General features: G+C 33.2%; 4 protein-coding genes across 4 annotated transcripts; 2 read left to right on the top strand and 2 right to left on the bottom strand.

Moving 5' to 3' along the window:
• The first annotated feature begins 2200 nt into the window (after nt 1–2200).
• LOC123691925 (protein FAM50 homolog) lies at nt 2201–8257 on the top strand. Its single transcript, XM_045636515.1, has 9 exons — nt 2201–2676; nt 2811–2915; nt 3251–3329; nt 6137–6489; nt 6624–6728; nt 7064–7268; nt 7541–7695; nt 7773–7885; nt 8048–8257. The coding sequence occupies exons 1-9, from the start codon at nt 2332–2334 to the stop codon at nt 8145–8147; spliced, it is 1560 nt and encodes a 519-aa protein (XP_045492471.1). The 5' UTR covers nt 2201–2331; the 3' UTR covers nt 8148–8257.
• On the bottom strand, nt 7668–14347 carry LOC123691656 (dehydrodolichyl diphosphate synthase complex subunit DHDDS). The gene is made up of 5 exons (XM_045636162.1): nt 13843–14347; nt 13623–13756; nt 13282–13430; nt 12893–13068; nt 7668–8899 (listed from the first exon to the last, which is right to left on the bottom strand). The coding sequence occupies exons 1-5, from the start codon at nt 14038–14040 to the stop codon at nt 8696–8698; spliced, it is 861 nt and encodes a 286-aa protein (XP_045492118.1). The 5' UTR covers nt 14041–14347; the 3' UTR covers nt 7668–8695.
• Nucleotides 14348–16314: 1967 nt separating this feature from the next.
• On the top strand, nt 16315–18100 carry LOC123691979. Its single transcript, XM_045636577.1, has 2 exons — nt 16315–16820; nt 17788–18100. The coding sequence occupies exons 1-2, from the start codon at nt 16578–16580 to the stop codon at nt 17965–17967; spliced, it is 423 nt and encodes a 140-aa protein (XP_045492533.1). The 5' UTR covers nt 16315–16577; the 3' UTR covers nt 17968–18100.
• LOC123691924 lies at nt 17970–20707 on the bottom strand. The gene is made up of 3 exons (XM_045636514.1): nt 20090–20707; nt 18292–18769; nt 17970–18001 (listed from the first exon to the last, which is right to left on the bottom strand). The coding sequence occupies exons 1-3, from the start codon at nt 20525–20527 to the stop codon at nt 17970–17972; spliced, it is 948 nt and encodes a 315-aa protein (XP_045492470.1). The 5' UTR covers nt 20528–20707.
• Between the last annotated feature and the right edge of the window lie 192 nt (nt 20708–20899).

Genomic DNA, 20899 nt, shown 5'->3' with positions numbered 1-20899 from the left:
TTTTCACAATGCAATACATTATTTATATTCGGAAAATATTTATTAAATACGCAACAATATTAACTTAAATATTCGAAGCGACGCAATTTTTTTGACACATATGCCATATTGTCAAAGTGAGAGTTGCTACAATTTTACTATGGTAACTACCCATAATCAGGGAGTATCGCTTTTTAATAATTGGTTCAGATACTTATTTTATTTAGCATAAATAATAATTGTCTCATCCAACAATGCTTCTGAATGACGTTGTTGGCAATTTATCAACAAACTCATGTACAAAAACTAACCTTTTGCACAGAATATTACGGCATACATAGTAGCCTTGGGAAAACTTCGTATTAACAGTGGCAATACCAAGTTAGGTGTGAAAGTGATAAAACACAACAATTTTCTTGTTACACGTCAAATGTTCATACCGAAATCTCCAGTGTATAAGATATAAGCTTAGAGTATATAATATTACAATAGTATAGAGCGAGTGTATTGCACAAATTGCTTATTGCGCATCGTAGGCAGATGAGCTATAGATACTATATAGATGTGTGTGTGACAAATAGGGATGTGTAGGTATCAATTGCGTGTTGAACTGTCGATAAGTTATGTAAATAAATATGTATCATAAGTAAATTTTATGTTCAATAAGTTATTAAAGGAAAAATATACGAATAAAGTATAAATATGTAATTTTAAATTTGTCTACCAACTGAATAAAGTTTGTTTATTCCATTTGAATATTAAATATTATATATGAAATTTTCTTGTATTAATTATAAGTACTTTAAAAAAATATGTTTAATTGGAATATCAGAAAAACGTGAGTACTTTTTAAATAATAAAGTGAATAAAATAAAAGATCAGGTTTAGTGCTATTTCTTTAATAATAAATCAAACCATAATAATAATGTTTTAAAAATGGTAAAAAATATTAACAAATAATTAATAATTTAAAATAATAATATAATAAATAATATTAATAATTTTTTTATTTAATTTTATCCATTCTACTATCAAAATTTAGCGGTTCAGAAAATATATCGTAACATTACATACTTTACATTTACACTACATACTTTACATTTACATTCGCATTCATAATATTAGAAAGTGTATCATACAAAACACACCACAAATATATCTATTCATATAATAAACCTGTAGAAGGGTCAATTCTGTACATTGAAAATATTGAAAAAATAAATACCAGGGGGTGTTACTGGATCGATACCAAACCCAAATATGTGATTAAAAAAATTTTTGTCTGTTTGTCTGTCTGTATGTGAAGGCATCACGTGAAAACCAGCGGTTCGATTTCGATGAAACTTGGTATAATTATACCTTATTATCCTGGGCGTAAAATAGGATACTTTTTATCCTGGAAAAATACGTAGAAAAAAATAATCTTAATTTTTCAGTTTTATCCATAGACGTTGTTCCGTAGAACCGCGAACACACGTTGCGTATTATTATAGGCCTAGCCGTATTTGGGAATTGGGTCCAATAGATATTTATAAGATGTTATTGTCAGAGGTACTCAAAATGGATAAATAAACCATCCACGCGAAGACCGACATCCGCGCGGACGGAGTCGCGGGCGGAAGCTAGTTTATAATACATTTTTAAAAGAGTTTTAAATTTTAAGTTAAATAAATAATTTGTTAAAATATAGTTCTTCTAGTAAACTTTATATCGAGTACAGCGTTGGTCAGGTCACATCACTACGATCACGTGGCGGCAGTGAGGCGCGCGAGCAAGCCTGCGCGTGTCCGCCTCTCACCTACCCTTCACCCCCGCGATGCTAGATTTATTTTCATAAAAATAAGTCTATCAATCGACTTACTGATGGAATGTGATAGTGGATTTCAATTTTGTGTATTTTCTAGTATCGTTTTTGCAAGATAGAACAGCACATTTCACCATGTTTATTCGTAATATGAAAAAAAATCCAGAGCAACGCACTTCGTGAGCACTCAACTACGACTGCGAGCGCTCGCGGCGGGAACGTCGTGTTGTTCCCACCTGTGCCTACTGTTCCCACTTGGTTGTTCGCACTCTATAGATAGTATATTATATACTCTAAGGATATAAGCTTCTTGGATGCAGCACTACTCTATGTCAAAAAGACACATCTTCTTAGCAAAAAAATGACATGACACAATGACACAATGATTGATATTTGAAGACTGAAGTTTGTCAAATGTCAAAAAAGTAAATATCCATACGATCCAAGTGTTTGCGAGTTGTGTTCTGTGATTATTCTAGAAAAATACTTCTATTAAAATAAAGAAGTGATTATTTCTTAATTCTAAGAATATAATTAAATAAAGCACCATGGCCCACTACAAGGGTGCAGCGTCTGAAGCTGGGAGAGCTATGCATCTAATGAAGAAAAGGGAAAAAGCCCAACAAGAGATTGAGCTTCGAAAGAAGAAAATTGAGGAGGATTTAAAAATTGATAATATTGAAAATAAGTTTGCAACGCATTATGATGCTGTGGAACAACAATTGAAAAGTTCCACAATTGGATTGGTAACACTTGATGAAATGAAAGCGAAACAGGAACATATTGTCCGCGAAAGAGAGAAAAAATTGGCTCAAAAGAAAGCAGAAAAAGAGAAAGAAAGACAAAAAGAAATAGAAGCTAAACAAGCCCAAAAAAATAAACAAAAGAGACAGGTATTTAGTCCTTTCAATCATTCTGCTTGAACCAAATTAGCATTAACATAAATTATTACTTTTACCTAAAAATTATATGTTTTACATATTTTTTATTAGGTATTTGTTAAGGCTAATATTTGATAAATTTTCAGATACAAGCTCTATCGTTTGATCTCAATGAAGATGAAGAAAATGATGATGATGATGAGGAAGAAGAGGAAAAACCTGATTTAAATTGGAAAGAGAGGGATGAAGTGGTAAGGTTCTAATTTAGTAATAGTGTCTGAATATGATCAACTGGTAAAAATAAAATGTACTATTTTATAAATAAATTATAATGATATGTTACAACATAAAAAAAGTGTGTGTGTGCCCAGCATATGTGTCAGAAGTGAAACATCTTTGGCAAGGTTCAAAGATAGCAAAATCGAACTCTCAACATGCCTTTAGAAGTTTCACTTCAGTAACATAGACTTTAAGACCTTTTCATTTCATTGAGTATATATAGTTACATCCAAACTTCAATAATTAATTATATCTTTCTTTTTTCTAAATATTTGGTACATAAATTTATGTTGCTTTTTATATCCAGCCTGTCAAAAAGATAAAGAAGAATCCAGATGTGGATACATCATTCTTACCAGATAGAGAGAGGGATATCTCATTATTTGGTACAGTATTGTTCACTTATGTAATGTGACTAATGATGTTGAGGACAAAATAAAAAATAAGCAGTATCAAGATCGGCCAGTCCATTTTCCCTAGGGCTGCACACTCAAAATTTTGATTTCCCCAATTGCCATCAGATTCTGGTTTACCTATAGTAAAAATCTTGAAAATGGTGTTCTAAATTTCATCATAATATTGTTATTACAATATAATATTCTCTTCACTATCCATAAAAACTCGTCATCATGGTTACCTTACTTGTTAATTTTGTTTATTGAAAACTTGTTGAAAAATGATAAAGTATTAGGAAAATAACAAATTTAACATGACTGCTTTCTAAAATGATGCAAAATTTTACAATTTTTGCCATTGAAATGATTCTAAACAGGTAAATGCAGGAGTATTGAGGAATATTGTAAATAACGTAAATATACACTTGCCTGTGAAATTCTATGCCAGAATTTGGTGTCCAAACACTTCTGCAATTTTTCACAATGCAATACATTATTTATATTCGGAAAATATTTATTAAATACGCAACAATATTAACTTAAATATTCGAAGCGACGCAATTTTTTTGACACATATGCCATATTGTCAAAGTGAGAGTTGCTACAATTTTACTATGGTAACTACCCATAATCAGGGAGTATCGCTTTTTAATAATTGGTTCAGATACTTATTTTATTTAGCATAAATAATAATTGTCTCATCCAACAATGCTTCTGAATGACGTTGTTGGCAATTTATCAACAAACTCATGTACAAAAACTAACCTTTTGCACAGAATATTACGGCATACATAGTAGCCTTGGGAAAACTTCGTATTAACAGTGGCAATACCAAGTTAGGTGTGAAAGTGATAAAACACAACAATTTTCTTGTTACACGTCAAATGTTCATACCGAAATCTCCAGTGTATAAGATATAAGCTTAGAGTATATAATATTACAATAGTATAGAGCGAGTGTATTGCACAAATTGCTTATTGCGCATCGTAGGCAGATGAGCTATAGATACTATATAGATGTGTGTGTGACAAATAGGGATGTGTAGGTATCAATTGCGTGTTGAACTGTCGATAAGTTATGTAAATAAATATGTATCATAAGTAAATTTTATGTTCAATAAGTTATTAAAGGAAAAATATACGAATAAAGTATAAATATGTAATTTTAAATTTGTCTACCAACTGAATAAAGTTTGTTTATTCCATTTGAATATTAAATATTATATATGAAATTTTCTTGTATTAATTATAAGTACTTTAAAAAAATATGTTTAATTGGAATATCAGAAAAACGTGAGTACTTTTTAAATAATAAAGTGAATAAAATAAAAGATCAGGTTTAGTGCTATTTCTTTAATAATAAATCAAACCATAATAATAATGTTTTAAAAATGGTAAAAAATATTAACAAATAATTAATAATTTAAAATAATAATATAATAAATAATATTAATAATTTTTTTATTTAATTTTATCCATTCTACTATCAAAATTTAGCGGTTCAGAAAATATATCGTAACATTACATACTTTACATTTACACTACATACTTTACATTTACATTCGCATTCATAATATTAGAAAGTGTATCATACAAAACACACCACAAATATATCTATTCATATAATAAACCTGTAGAAGGGTCAATTCTGTACATTGAAAATATTGAAAAAATAAATACCAGGGGGTGTTACTGGATCGATACCAAACCCAAATATGTGATTAAAAAAATTTTTGTCTGTTTGTCTGTCTGTATGTGAAGGCATCACGTGAAAACCAGCGGTTCGATTTCGATGAAACTTGGTATAATTATACCTTATTATCCTGGGCGTAAAATAGGATACTTTTTATCCTGGAAAAATACGTAGAAAAAAATAATCTTAATTTTTCAGTTTTATCCATAGACGTTGTTCCGTAGAACCGCGAACACACGTTGCGTATTATTATAGGCCTAGCCGTATTTGGGAATTGGGTCCAATAGATATTTATAAGATGTTATTGTCAGAGGTACTCAAAATGGATAAATAAACCATCCACGCGAAGACCGACATCCGCGCGGACGGAGTCGCGGGCGGAAGCTAGTTTATAATACATTTTTAAAAGAGTTTTAAATTTTAAGTTAAATAAATAATTTGTTAAAATATAGTTCTTCTAGTAAACTTTATATCGAGTACAGCGTTGGTCAGGTCACATCACTACGATCACGTGGCGGCAGTGAGGCGCGCGAGCAAGCCTGCGCGTGTCCGCCTCTCACCTACCCTTCACCCCCGCGATGCTAGATTTATTTTCATAAAAATAAGTCTATCAATCGACTTACTGATGGAATGTGATAGTGGATTTCAATTTTGTGTATTTTCTAGTATCGTTTTTGCAAGATAGAACAGCACATTTCACCATGTTTATTCGTAATATGAAAAAAAATCCAGAGCAACGCACTTCGTGAGCACTCAACTACGACTGCGAGCGCTCGCGGCGGGAACGTCGTGTTGTTCCCACCTGTGCCTACTGTTCCCACTTGGTTGTTCGCACTCTATAGATAGTATATTATATACTCTAAGGATATAAGCTTCTTGGATGCAGCACTACTCTATGTCAAAAAGACACATCTTCTTAGCAAAAAAATGACATGACACAATGACACAATGATTGATATTTGAAGACTGAAGTTTGTCAAATGTCAAAAAAGTAAATATCCATACGATCCAAGTGTTTGCGAGTTGTGTTCTGTGATTATTCTAGAAAAATACTTCTATTAAAATAAAGAAGTGATTATTTCTTAATTCTAAGAATATAATTAAATAAAGCACCATGGCCCACTACAAGGGTGCAGCGTCTGAAGCTGGGAGAGCTATGCATCTAATGAAGAAAAGGGAAAAAGCCCAACAAGAGATTGAGCTTCGAAAGAAGAAAATTGAGGAGGATTTAAAAATTGATAATATTGAAAATAAGTTTGCAACGCATTATGATGCTGTGGAACAACAATTGAAAAGTTCCACAATTGGATTGGTAACACTTGATGAAATGAAAGCGAAACAGGAACATATTGTCCGCGAAAGAGAGAAAAAATTGGCTCAAAAGAAAGCAGAAAAAGAGAAAGAAAGACAAAAAGAAATAGAAGCTAAACAAGCCCAAAAAAATAAACAAAAGAGACAGGTATTTAGTCCTTTCAATCATTCTGCTTGAACCAAATTAGCATTAACATAAATTATTACTTTTACCTAAAAATTATATGTTTTACATATTTTTTATTAGGTATTTGTTAAGGCTAATATTTGATAAATTTTCAGATACAAGCTCTATCGTTTGATCTCAATGAAGATGAAGAAAATGATGATGATGATGAGGAAGAAGAGGAAAAACCTGATTTAAATTGGAAAGAGAGGGATGAAGTGGTAAGGTTCTAATTTAGTAATAGTGTCTGAATATGATCAACTGGTAAAAATAAAATGTACTATTTTATAAATAAATTATAATGATATGTTACAACATAAAAAAAGTGTGTGTGTGCCCAGCATATGTGTCAGAAGTGAAACATCTTTGGCAAGGTTCAAAGATAGCAAAATCGAACTCTCAACATGCCTTTAGAAGTTTCACTTCAGTAACATAGACTTTAAGACCTTTTCATTTCATTGAGTATATATAGTTACATCCAAACTTCAATAATTAATTATATCTTTCTTTTTTCTAAATATTTGGTACATAAATTTATGTTGCTTTTTATATCCAGCCTGTCAAAAAGATAAAGAAGAATCCAGATGTGGATACATCATTCTTACCAGATAGAGAGAGGGAAGAAGCAGATCTTAAGTTGAGGGAGGAACTCAGATTAGAATGGGTAATGACTCAAGCAAGTCTGAAAGATGAGCCCATTACAGTCACTTTTAGTTATTGGGATGGTTCTGGCCATAGAAAGAATGTTACTTTGAAAAAAGGTTTGTGTTACACCAATAATTATTGATCTATACATAAAATTTAAAATTTTAAAATTCATATTAATTATCTAAGAATTAACAATAGTAAATTTGAATTCTTCTAGTTTCAATGCATACAATGTAATTAAACTTTTTGAATAGGTACCAACATATTGTTTTCAATCAGCCTCAAAGAGCAATTGTATGTAAATTTTAATGGCTAAATATAGACTTTTTATGAATTCATGGATTTACAACAGAATATTTTCTTAACACTACATGTATAATTATAGGAAATTCAATTTACCAGTTTCTACAAAGATGCTTAGACACACTACGACCAGAGTTCAGTGAACTGAAAACAGTTTCTGCCGATCAGCTGATGTATGTAAAGGAGGATTTAATATTACCACACCATTATACTTTCTACGATTTTATTGTCACAAAGGTAAGTTTTAACAGGACAAAAAAAAACATAACAGATAATAAATAATTATTAAGTTCTAATACATTTATATTTTACAGGCTAGAGGTAAGAGTGGGCCCTTGTTCCAGTTCGATGCTTCTGATGATATAAGATTATTGAATGACGCTACTCAAGAGAAACAAGACTCACACGCAGGGAAAGTCTTATTAAGGTATAACTATTAACATTGGAATGATGAACATTTTCATTTTAAAATGCCCTTTAAATAACTTAAACATTTAAACACTCACACAAAATATAAAATTTGTTTTTTCATTTCATTTTATTAACAGTTTCATATTTTACACATTAAAAAAATTAAATTTTTTTACAGGTCCTGGTATGAAAGAAACAAACATATATTTCCTGCATCCAGATGGGAGCCATATGACCCCACAAAAACATATTCCAAATACACAATTAAAGGAAAATAAATTTACTTGTTGTAGCAATGATTACTTTTATAAAGCAATCTTGAATTTGTATATTCTAATGTGTTATACCTAAGTTATTTAGTTAAGGAAATAAAATGTGTTGCCAAAAAGCTGTTTTAATTTTATTCAGAACTAGCTGCGCTCCACGGTTTCACCCCCGTGGCTCTGCTCCTGTTGGTCTTAGCCTTCCTTGATGAATGGGCTATCTAACACCGAATTTTTCAAATCGGACCAGTAGTTCCTGAGATTAGCGCGTTCAAACATACAAACAAACAAACTCTTCAGCTTTATAATATTAGTATAGATAATAGTACTGGATTTAACTTTGATATGTTTTAAAACTTTAATAAAAAATAATTGTAGTATACAGTTTTTGCATATTTGATGACAGGATCAGAAAGTCCTAAATTATATTTAATATCTGGCCCTAAATATTGTTTTTATTTACACTAAAAGTGAATGTATGTATTATTTAGTTTTTAATAAGGATCCCTATCTGAAAATTGCTTTCTTCTAAATCCGTTTGCTATTTCATAAACATTTATAAACTATGTACACTCTACTATTTTTTTTAATTCTTGCCACTTCCTGTCCTCCAATTTTTGTAAAAATTTCACTTGATTTTGGTTGTTTTCTTTTTCTGGCAATGGAGGTGGAGCATGCCTTTGGTAGTGTATAATTGCTGCCAAGAAATTCCAAATTGAAAACTCTGGCCATAAAACTTTTGTGAAATATAGCACTGTGTTTGGTGTCTGAAATAAAAGTAAATTACTGTCAGAATAGATACATTGTTTCATATATTTTTTATTAACAACAAATATTTATTTTAAACTAGCTGTCTCGACGAACTTCGTACCGCCCTGTCAATGAATGTTGTGTTACCTTTTAGCTGAACTAATTTAATAACTAATACTTCATAACTTAAATGATTATTAATACTGAGGATTAATATAGCACAAATGCAAGGAAACATAAAAATCTCTCTCAAATGTCATAATTATGATTTGTGAAATTCGTGAGATATTAGTGCTGATTTACACAGGGTCAGTAGACAAGCCAATTTCGGCGCCGCGACTGACTTTAACTGTTTACATGAAGTAAGTAGTGGTGCGTTTCTCACGGTGACCACACGTTTGTGAAGTCAGTGAGAAAAATGAATTCACGAAAACATCTGAAACGACGATTTAATTATTTGTTTTTTTTTTTAAATTAATATATCAATTTTGCTGTTGAATGAGTTAATAGAAATTGTAGAAAATGTCGAGATAACTAAAAATAAACGACAATGGGGTAAGAAAATGGATTTAGGGATTTAATATCCCAAAGGCACTCGTTTTTGCCATATAATTGCACCAATTTTAAGGTTTCGTCTTCGCTTACGGGTCATTTTTATCGCAAGCGAAAAACACGTGGTCACTCTACAACGCAGAGGCAGTGACTAACAATAGTGACTAACCACGCACTGACTTGTCTGTTTACACGGGGTTTATTTGGCTGACGCGAGGGTGCGCGGGTGGCGGGGGGCGCCAACTGACTTTAAAATATTCGTGTCCGAATATTCAACTCAGCGGTGACTTCAAGCCTCTGTACTGACTTCAAAACTGTTTACCATGGACGAATATAATCTAAAAGGACTGATAATGGTCATACTAGAGATCGTACCCCGTAATTTCAGACTATTACTAGATGGCGCTCTGATTTGAGCTTATTATTTAATTTGCAGCTTTAAAAGCACCACTAGTGACCAATTTTAGAACTATGGAAACAGCAAACTATCGATTTTCAATTATTACATCTAGAGGGCGTTGTTTTAAAAACTCCGGTGTTTTTGAATTATTTTAGTTTTTAGTTAAGAGCGTTCATGCTCCTCACAGGGCTTAGTGCAGAATTACGAATTAGAATTATTAATTTTTTCAAGCGTTGAAATAGTTTTGCTGAAATCATCATATCTGCTGTTTATAAATGTGATACTGTCTTTTAAACTAATAATTTCTTGCTTTATACAATTTAAATCTGACGAAATCCTATTCATAATTGATGATTCCAGTGAGCGCCGCAGCTTTTCCATCTCTTCGGATATAATCTCTCGAATAGAGTCAGCTGATAATGCATTATTATTCACAGCGATAGGGGATTTAAAAGAAGATGTGCCACCTCTACGTGTTGTAATGTTATCAGGACTTCGTTGTAACAATTGAGTCGCGCATGAGCGTACTGGGGTATTTTCAGTATTCAGAGATCTTGACTGATGAGTGGAACATTCAGGGCAAAACCATTTTTTTTTTAAATTCGCTTGTCAATTGTTTCTTTTTGTCAGTTGGGAACAAACATGCAATATGATAATTTCGTTTACAATGAGGGCAAGATAAAATCCCAGCGCTGCCTTCTGTTGTAGCTTTGCAACAGGCAAACTTCATAATGATTGGAAAATTTAAGTAATTAAGAAAAAAAAAATATAGTAATATATTTCTGATAATATGACCCCTGTCAGGATCGATCTTCCTACTAACTGTTCTAAGTCCAGTTCACTTTGTACAGAGCTACGAGTGTCTTGTAATTTTCAACGAAATTATGTTTCTTATTGTATCTGGTAAATCGTCACGATAGAATATGACAATGTTAATTTGTAACTTTTGTTTTTAATATACCGTCAACCACTTTTATCACTTTTACGCAAAAAGTTTCCAATGTTAATTTTAATAATAAATCGTGATGTATAACGCGTATTCGTCCACAAATCAGATTGTTTTTGATAACTTAAGGGCCCTTAGTAGGTGAAAACGGCAAAATGGACTGTTTTCTATGAGCTATAATTGAAAATATTGAAGTTTTTTCGCACTGAAATTTCTAATACGTATTACAGAACGTATGTGTGATGGGATGACTGTTTCCAAAACACGATTGGAAAAATTTTGCTCGATAAAAAAAAATCCTGAAGTTACCTCTAAAATATCATATAAATGCTCAATACAACTGTAATTTACGATAATAATTCGTATAAAATCACAAATACATAGGTATTTACCTTCCCGATTTCTTGACTGTTTTAGATTTCGAAAATACTAAATATTTTCATTCACTTTTTGATAAAAATGTGAATGGCGCTTACGATTTTTAGTTTCGAGCACGTTGATTCCATACTAAACGCGGACCCCCTCACCGCTTACCTCAGGCCCGAATAGCTGAATTTTCGCTGACCGCCTAACCCCCCTTAAGCACCACTAATAAAAACTTCCAACAAGATATACTATTTCAATTAGATTTGAATTTAATTTGTAACCCGCTTGATCAAACACGTACGCTTCACACTGACGTAAGCGACTGACTGTGTTGGTGTTATCAAGTTTGGGTCGCTGGCTAAGACATGCTGGACATTTCCAAGAAGACTTCTTTTCAGGTAACATGGCATAAAATCTCTTATCGTTGGTTCCAGCGCACTGCAAGTCATACGCTAGAGAACATAGGGAGCATCTAAGGAAGTGAGTACCTATAATAAGGTTTCGACACCCACTACAAACATTCGACATAGTGATCAGAGTAGTGTATATATATATTCTTTATTTTCTGTTAAAAAAAAATGTCTATATCTTTTTTCTTCTTAATTATTCCCTTGTAAACAGTATTACATATTTATATGAGCAAAAAATACGGGAAAAGAAAAAAAAAATCTAGATGTACGGCGATGATTTGAACCAGCGTCCATCAGTTTATAAGTACGAAACTGAGTCAATACAGCTACAGACACTTATACATCTTACGTTGAAATTTATGCTCTAATTGTTCGAGTAATACTTAGATAAAAACAGTTCATAGCAGCGTGGTCCGTGAAAAAATAGGCGGTTCATCCTAAGGAGCGCTGGGGCAGTGAACTCTCATAAATAATAATTATTATAATAAAGTTGTGCTCATTCATTTAACAATTAATATATCTTTAATTTAAAATTAAATTTATCGTATACCTAAACTCCAATACGAATATCAAATGCCTAAATACGGAATCCAATAAGAGTGAAAGAGAAATTTTGTGACAGTCCTGCGGAGGTCCTGCGCGAAACCGCGATGTTGCCGCATCGCATGACAGCAGCAATTGCGCGCGACAAGCGCGCGACGTTGCCAGTTGCCACTCCTATATTATAAACAAACAATAAAAATACGCTCGCGAAAGCAAATTCGGGGATTTTCTAATTATTAATTGATAATCATTGAATTCGTTTTGAAATCGCCTGTACTTTATAATTTTTAGTGTTTAAATAGACATTTATAATGTGGTGCTCATTTTTTTTTGTTATGAATTTACTACGCTACTGTACTTCTTTCTTTGTTTTAGTTCAATAATTGAACACCCGTACAATTTTGTCACGAGCCGCCTCTTGCCTTTATAATATTTTACGTTTTATATTTTACGTTATAGTTTACGTTTTTTGCGTATTATATTTTACGTCAAGATACCCTAGAATACTATTTGGCACATTGATTTTTTTTAGAAGCGACATCTAGTTGAGACAAGAACCATTCAATTATAAAAAAATGCCAAATGATACTGCGAGTGACATCTATCGACTAAATTGGGAACTGAGAAACGAATTACGCTGTTTACTATGGCTATGATAAGTCCTCTAGATATTTATTGGGTCCATGCTGTTTACACAGGGTTTTTTTCGGGTCAGCACTGATTTGCCTCGAATTTGTAGTCAGTTACTGACCCTGTGTAAATCAGCACTTACTATAAAAATTTTCAAATTTACCTGCCAAAGCATAAAGTCAGATAGCCTAACTTCTCCAGATGTTCGTATCAAAAGTTCTGCATGTCCCAGGTCTAAGGATTGAGATACCAAATCTTCATCAATATCTTCAGGAGTTAATTCATTATTCTGGATTCCATTTATTATATGTGAAGTTGCTCTGCTGATTTCATCACGGCCTGTATTTAATAATTTTATGATTATAGAGAATAAAAGGAAATTCCAATGGGCATTAAGTGTCTCACTCCGGTAAAAATTATTATTTTACGTTACTTTTTTACTTCATATTTTTACCCATATTTAAAATTTTATGATAAAATTGTGAAAAGTGATGTGAAAGTAATACAAACAAACACTGCTCATTTATAATATTATTGATAATTTTTCTCTACCTGTATATGCATAAGCAATGTTCAGACGAAGCTTGTTGTTTTGTTTTGTTGCCACCATAGCTTTGGAAACCATTGCACGAAAGTCTTCAGGTAGTAGGGACATTCTTCCAGCGATGTGTATACGCACCCCCCATTCATTAATTTGATCGCTAAAATTTTTGCGTCATTCATATTTTTATTTTCTACAACAATTGTGGACAAATACTTGTACATAATTTTATACTACATTAATCAATAGGTAAATGAGTATAAATCACCCTCTCTAAATCAAATCAAATACTTTTTGTACAGAGTTGTATGATGTTTTATAACTAAATTAATCAAATATATATCTTACTTACATAGCATCCAATAAACGTTTAAATTTTTCACGTGCTAAATCCATAAGTGCACTAACTTCTTCTTCGCTTCTCTTAAAGTTTTCTATACTGAAGGCGTAAACTGTAACTTCGGGTATACCAAGATCAAGACACCACTGAAAGGAAAAAAACCATCTAATCAAACAAACATTCAAAGATTATTTATATATGTACCTATATCAATAATGTAAATTACACAAACCTTCAAGGTTTCCGACAGTTTATCAAATCCTTTGGAATGGCCATCACTCGTTTTTACACTGACTTTTTTTGCATATCGACGATTTCCATCCATGATGAATGCTATATGCTGGGGCACTCGCCCCGTTTTTACAATTTTAATACATAAGAGTTGGAAAAACGATACACAGTTTTCGTTGACCCATTCAGATGTTGACATATTTGTAAAATAATTAATTGGAAGGGCTTTTATCACCGGGTATTATTTCGATGAAGAGATTATTTAAGACTTATGTAAATGAATAATTATTATCATAAGTTTTTATAAATCAGGATATACCTATTCTAACAACACAGCTGTTTAGTCGATCCAAATCAACCAAAGAGAATTTAATCACTATAAGGTTTTAAATTATTTAGGTACGTTTTACTGCAAATCAACAATTGACTGAAGTCTGAATTCTGAAAACGTCTGAAAATTATTAATAAAATTGTCAATCTTTTGACATGGAATGTAGACAACACACAACATTATAGAAGTATTCACAATTTCATAACACACAGATTATAAATTTCACATGGCATTGGTGCTTACCAAGAAGCTTATATCTAATACACTGGAGATTTCGGTATGAACATTGACGTGTAACAAGAAAATATTGCCCAGTTCATGTTTTTTATCACTTTCACACCTAACTTGGTATTGCCACTGTTAATACGAAGTTTTCCCAAGGCTACTATGTGTGCTGTAATATTCTGTGCAAAAGGTTAGTTTTTGTACATGAGTTTGTTGATAAATTGCCAACAACGTCATTCAGAAGCATTGTTGGATGAGACAATTATTATTTATGCTAAATAAACTAAGTATCTGAACCAATTATTAAAAAGCGATACTCCCTGATTATGGGTAGTCACCATAATAAAATTGTAGCAACTCTCACTTTGTCAATATGGCATGTGTGTCAAAAAAATTGCGTCGCTTCGAATATTTAAGTTAATATTGTTGCTTATTTAATGAATATTTTCCGAATATAAAGAATGCATTGTATTGTGCAAAATTGCAGAAGTGTTTGGACACCAAATTCTGGCATAGAATTTCACAGGCAAGTGTATATTTACGTTATTTACAATATTCCTCAATACTCCTGCATTTACCTGTTTAGAATCATTTCAATGGCAAAAATTGTCTAATTTAGCATCATTTTAGTAAGCAGTCATGTTAAATTTGTTATTTCCCTAATACTTTATCATTTTTCAACAAGTTTTCAATAAACAGATTTAACAAGTAAGGTAACCATGATGACGAGTTTTTATGGATAGCGAAGAGAATATATTGTAATAACAATATTATGATGAAAATTTAGAACACCATTTTAAAGATTGTTACTAGTAATGAAACAACACATGACATCGGTATTGCACTCACATGTAGTTATAAGATTGTTCGTTTTTACATTGAAATTTATACTTTTTTAACTTACCTCATATTTTTTTGTTTTACGTATTTCAGCTTTCCAAAAAGTAAAATAAAAAGAAATATATGTGCCCATCAAGGTTACTGAGGATTACGACCCAGAAAAAAATACGTTTTGAAAAATAAACTTTGTAAAGTTAGCTGAAATTTGTGCAAGGCTGCTATAAACAGTTTTTCTTTGATGATTCTGGCTTGAAATTGACCCGTCGAAGCAACGCGTTTAAAAAGAAGATCTGAGTAGCTAACAATTTGGTAAACAGCATCTGATGCAAAACACAACTTTCCTCTATTTACAAAGGATGTTAATGCTATATATCGGTTCATATCCAAGCTTTGTAGCCAAAAGTTATTTATAACTATCATTCTATACCAATTAAAATTGTATGTACCTACCTATAAAGTATGACCATAATATTATAATATAAATACTGTTAAAAATATATGTCGTTATTATTTATAGACCATGATTTTTAGTTTTTTCTATTTTGAAAAATCCTGAATTTACAAACCAGCGTGGTCACTCGACAGAAAGAGACAAATAACATGACTGACGTCATTGAATGTCATAGTTTCTTGTTTCAAGTTAATGGTCATAGTGCAATCTCCAGTGTATTAGAGGATATAAGCTTCTTGGTGCTTACATTGGTGTGCTTCTTAGGCCCCGTTTCCACCTGCAAGTAAACTTCTGCAAGAACTGTCCGACAGTCTGTCTGACAGCAGCTTGCATGTGTAAACTCGGCGTTTCCACCTGCAAGTAGACTTGCAAGTTGCTGTCAGACAGACTGTCGGACACTTCTCGCGGAAGTTTTCTTGCAGGTGGAAACGCGGCCTTATGCCACAGCCGGCACTACACATAGGCCAACGCGTTGGCACGCGCGTTGGCACATGCAACATTGCACATGCACACCAACTTGCCAAGTTAGGTGTGAAAGGGACAAAAAACAACCAGGCGTCATTCAAGGTCATACCTTCCCGTGACAAGTCAACGTTCATAGTGCAATCTCCAGTGTATTATAGCATCTACAGACGCTCCGATTTGGTTGGTGCCAACCATCCGACCACGACCAAATCGGAAAGTGTAGAGAGCGGTCGGTCCGACATAATTATTATTAATATTGGTTTGACGTGGTCGGATGCGCCAGCGATACCAACCAAACCAACTTCCTATCCGACCCAACCAAATTGGAACGTTTGTAAGCTTTGTTCCGACCAAATCGGCTCATTCCATAGAGTAATATAGGTAATTGACTCATTCGCATTCGCAACGCCGCCGGTGTGTCAACATGAACGCCGAGGGAGTTACAGTCACCGAACGTGATATTATAATAAAATTACTGGAAGTATATAAAGACTTTCCCTGTTTATGGGATTTAACTAATAAAGATTACGCAAACAGAGATGCCCGAAATCAAGCATATATTATTATGTTAGAACTATTAAAAAAAATTGACAGTGGGGCTACATTAAAAACATTAAAAAATAAGTTAGATAATATGCGTACATCCTATAGGAGGGAGCGAAAAAAGGTAAGCAAATTCAAGTCAAATATCCTGTTATGTATATAAATAAATAATGTGTTTTATATGTTTTTAATTTATGAGCATTTTTGTCTGATCTCGATGACATATAAATGAAATGTAGAAACTTTGATTCACTAAAAAGTATTTAATAAATATCAAACCTATTTAATAAATAGCACATCTAAATAATATGTAGTAGGTAATTAATAATATCAAATCTTTTTTATTTTTTACTTCTCCGTTTTTCAAGTCGGTTGTTTTTAACGTAGTTATTTTTATTGCGTTTTATTATGAACTAGCTGAGCCCCGCGGTTTCACCCGCGTGGCTCAGCTCCTGTTGGTCTTAGCGTGATGATATATAGCCTATAGCCTTCCTCGATAAATGAACTTTCTAACACCGAAAGAATTTTTCAAATCGGACCAGTAGTTCCCGAGATTAGCGCGTTCAAACAAACAAACAAACAAACTCTTCAAGAAAGAACTCTTCAGTCAAAGAAAAACCCGCATAGTTCCCGTTCCCGTGGGATTTCCGGGATAAAATCTATCCTATTTCCCGGGGTAAAAAGTAGCCTATGTCCTTTCTCGGGTATCAAAATATCTCCATACCAAATTTCATGAAAATTGGTTCAGTAGTTTAGGCGTGATTGAGTAATAGGCAGACAGACAGAGTTACTTTAGCATTTATAATATTAGTATGGATGACATGATTGCTAAAGGATTTCGCCCATTCCCTAGACTGGCTTCTACAGTCTAAATAACAAGAGAAATATGAAGTGATATACGGCTGCGCAATATCAAAACATGTCTTGATGTAGCAAGACTAGCAAGTATACATAGTGGTAAATCAAAACATGTTTTGACAATACTTAACAAGTAAAAAAATCATTATAATATATTCTAAGTACTTTATTGAAGAAATAAAACAACTATGGGTTTCAGTAAACAATAAATTTGGATATTTTACATATTTTAGGTGGAAGCTAGCAAGACTAGTGGCGCTGGAAACGATGAGGTGCATACGCCATCACTATGGTACTATGAACACCTCTTATTCTTGGATGAAAAAATCACGCCGACGACAGAGGTTATTGATAATATGGAGACGGATTCTTCCCAGTCACATAATGATGAGGTAAGCTTTAAATATTCATAGTATTAATCATTCTTTCTTGAAAATGTACCCGGCCCTGATTGTTAAAATATTCAGTGAATATTTGTCTAACAGAATTACCATCTGCAGTACGTTGCCTTTCTGTTCTGTTAAGGCCTACTAAGTTGTCATTTAATCTCCAGTCTCCTGGCCGAAAAGTACATGTTTCAGTATCCTCGGTATCAACACAATTTCTTGTTATATAGTTTGATGACTTTTTTCTTAAATAATTGTGCAGTGTGCATGAAGCCATTACAACTTTGGGTACATTATGAACATTAATTTGAATTGGTCTTTTTAATACTCTAAAACGTTCAGCTAAAATACCAAATGCATTTTCTACAATTCTTCTTGCTCTGGAGAGTCTATAATTGAAAATTCTTTGATCATGTTTCAAATTTCTTCTTGGATATGGTTTTAAAAGATTTTCATTAATGGCAAATGCATTATCTGCCACAAAACAATATGGGGCGATAACATTTGATTGCGGTAAAATAGAAGGTGATGGTAAATTTAGTTGGTTCGATTTCATTTTTTCATGAAAAGTTGTATGTTTGAATACTCCACCATCAGAAATACTGCCATTAGAACCTATATTTACATAAATAAACTCGTAATTTGCATTCACAATACCAAGCAGGACTATGCTAAAAGTTCCCTTATAATTATAGTACAGTGTACCCGATTTTGGCGGCTTCTCGATAATAACATGTTTGCCGTCAATAGCACCCAAGCAATGATTAAATTGCCATTTTATTTCAAAGTCTTTAGCTATTTGTAACCAGTCATTTTCTGTTTCAGGAACCTGCAACAAAAAGAGAACGCGTTACGAGAAGAAAGCAAAATGACATTTTAAAGAAACAGTCGGAATTACTAGAGTCTGCTAAAATATTAATATCTGGTGACGGCACATCAGCTGATGCTTTCGGGAACTCCGTGAGTTCTCAGCTCAAGGAGCTCCCAAAAGTACAAAGATGCCTCGCCGAAAAATTAATAGGAGAAACATTGTTCTATGCAAAACTAGGAGTGCTTACTTTTGAAACCTCAATAAATATTAAAAGAAGATCAGTACAATATTTAGGTCAGTGGTACGCGTACCAGCAGCAGGTGCCACAAACATATGCACCATCACCAACACCATCACCTCAGCATCACCAGCCGTCACCATATGCACCATCACCATCACCATCACCACAGCATCACCAACCGACACCATTTGCACCATCACCAACACCATCACCACAGCATCACCAGCCGTCACCATTTGCACCATCACCAACACCATCACCACAGCATCACCAGCCGTCACCATATGCACCATCACCATCACCATCACCTCAGCATCACCAGCCGTCACCATTTGCACCATCACCATCACCATCACCTCAGCATCACCAGCCGTCACCATTTGCACCATCACCATCACCATCCCCACAGCATCGTCAGCCATCACCATCACATAAGTACTCACATACATCACAATCACTTCAACTCAGTCAGCCATCAACGTCATCAACATTACCTCAGCTTCCACCATCATCATACCAGCAACAATTAGATTCCAATTCATTAATTAATTACATAAGCAGCAATCAACAACAGGTAGTCAGAGGAAAGGGGAAGGAGTTAAAAAAATATTTGATTTTTAAAAAGTAATTTTTCAGTGATATTCGTACTTTTCCATTTTAATTTTTACTAGCTTTCCGCCCGCCTTTGTCTAAAACCTAATAAATTATGTACTAAAACCTTCCCCTGAATCGCTCTATCTATAAAAAGAGCAACTATGGAGTTTCTTGCCGGTTCTTCTCCATAGATGCTGCTTTCCGAATCGGTAGTAAATGTTAAAAATATGACGTTTCAAAAGTGCTTCTCGAAGAAGTCTAATTGAATAAATAAATGTTTGAGTTTGAGTTTTAGGAGCCATTATTTAAGAGAAGAAGAAGAAGAAGAATTTGAGTTTGAAAAAAAACCACGTCAAAATCCGTTGCGTAGTTTTAAATATATAAGCATACAAAGGGACATAGGGACAGAGAAAGACACTTTGTTTTATACTATGTATACTATTACTTTAGAAAAATAAATAAACTATTTTTTATATATTAAAGTTGTTTTATTGAATACATACCTTTAGGTAATCTTTGAGTACTCTAATGATAGCTTCGCAGGTCTCTGGTATTATCTCAGACAGTAGTTGTGGTGATATACATGTGCTTAATTTAAGATCATTATATTCTCTTCCTGACGCGAGATATTTTAAAGTTGCCACTAATCTTTCTTCGGCAGTTACAGCTTGCCTCATAACTGTATCGGTTTTCGCTATATATCTTTTCAAAAGATTTAATATTTCATCGAATGATTCTGGAGTCATTCGAAGATATGTTCGGAAATCTTCATCATCCAATTCCTTAAGGAGCCGCATATGACTGTAATTTTCTCTATTTCTATAGTAGAATTTAGCCCATTCTCTTCGTTTTTTCCTTTGTTCCTTTTGCAGCGGTGCTGTAGCAACAATGGTTGCTGCAACCAACGCTATTTTAGCATTTTTCGATAATACCGGTGGCATGAGGCAAGACGTCCGTTCACTACTTCATAACAAAGTCAACTGCATATATTATATTAACTCTATGGTCAACTGACAGCTGGAAGGCCAACCGTCGGACAATCTGTAGCAATGTCGGAATGGTTGCCATGTCGGTTCCAATATGGTTGGCACCAACCAAATCGGAGCGTCTGTAGATGCTATTAGATATAAGCTTCTTGGGTACAGAGTTGTCGAGGTTTTCTGAGATTTCTAAATGTTTCACAGATAAATGTTTTAGAGATTTGGCTCTTTGACATTTTTGACAGTCAGGTATGCTACATAACGGCAGGGAAACTCTTTCGTGAAACGTCTTGAGAATAAATGTCATTGTCAACTGTCATAGGAATCATCAAT

The sequence above is a fragment of the Colias croceus genome, chromosome 5 (genome assembly GCF_905220415.1).
Source record: "Colias croceus chromosome 5, ilColCroc2.1".
NCBI classification, from domain to species: Eukaryota; Metazoa; Arthropoda; class Insecta; order Lepidoptera; family Pieridae; genus Colias; species Colias croceus.
This window is presented reverse-complemented; position numbering and strand designations above follow the sequence as displayed.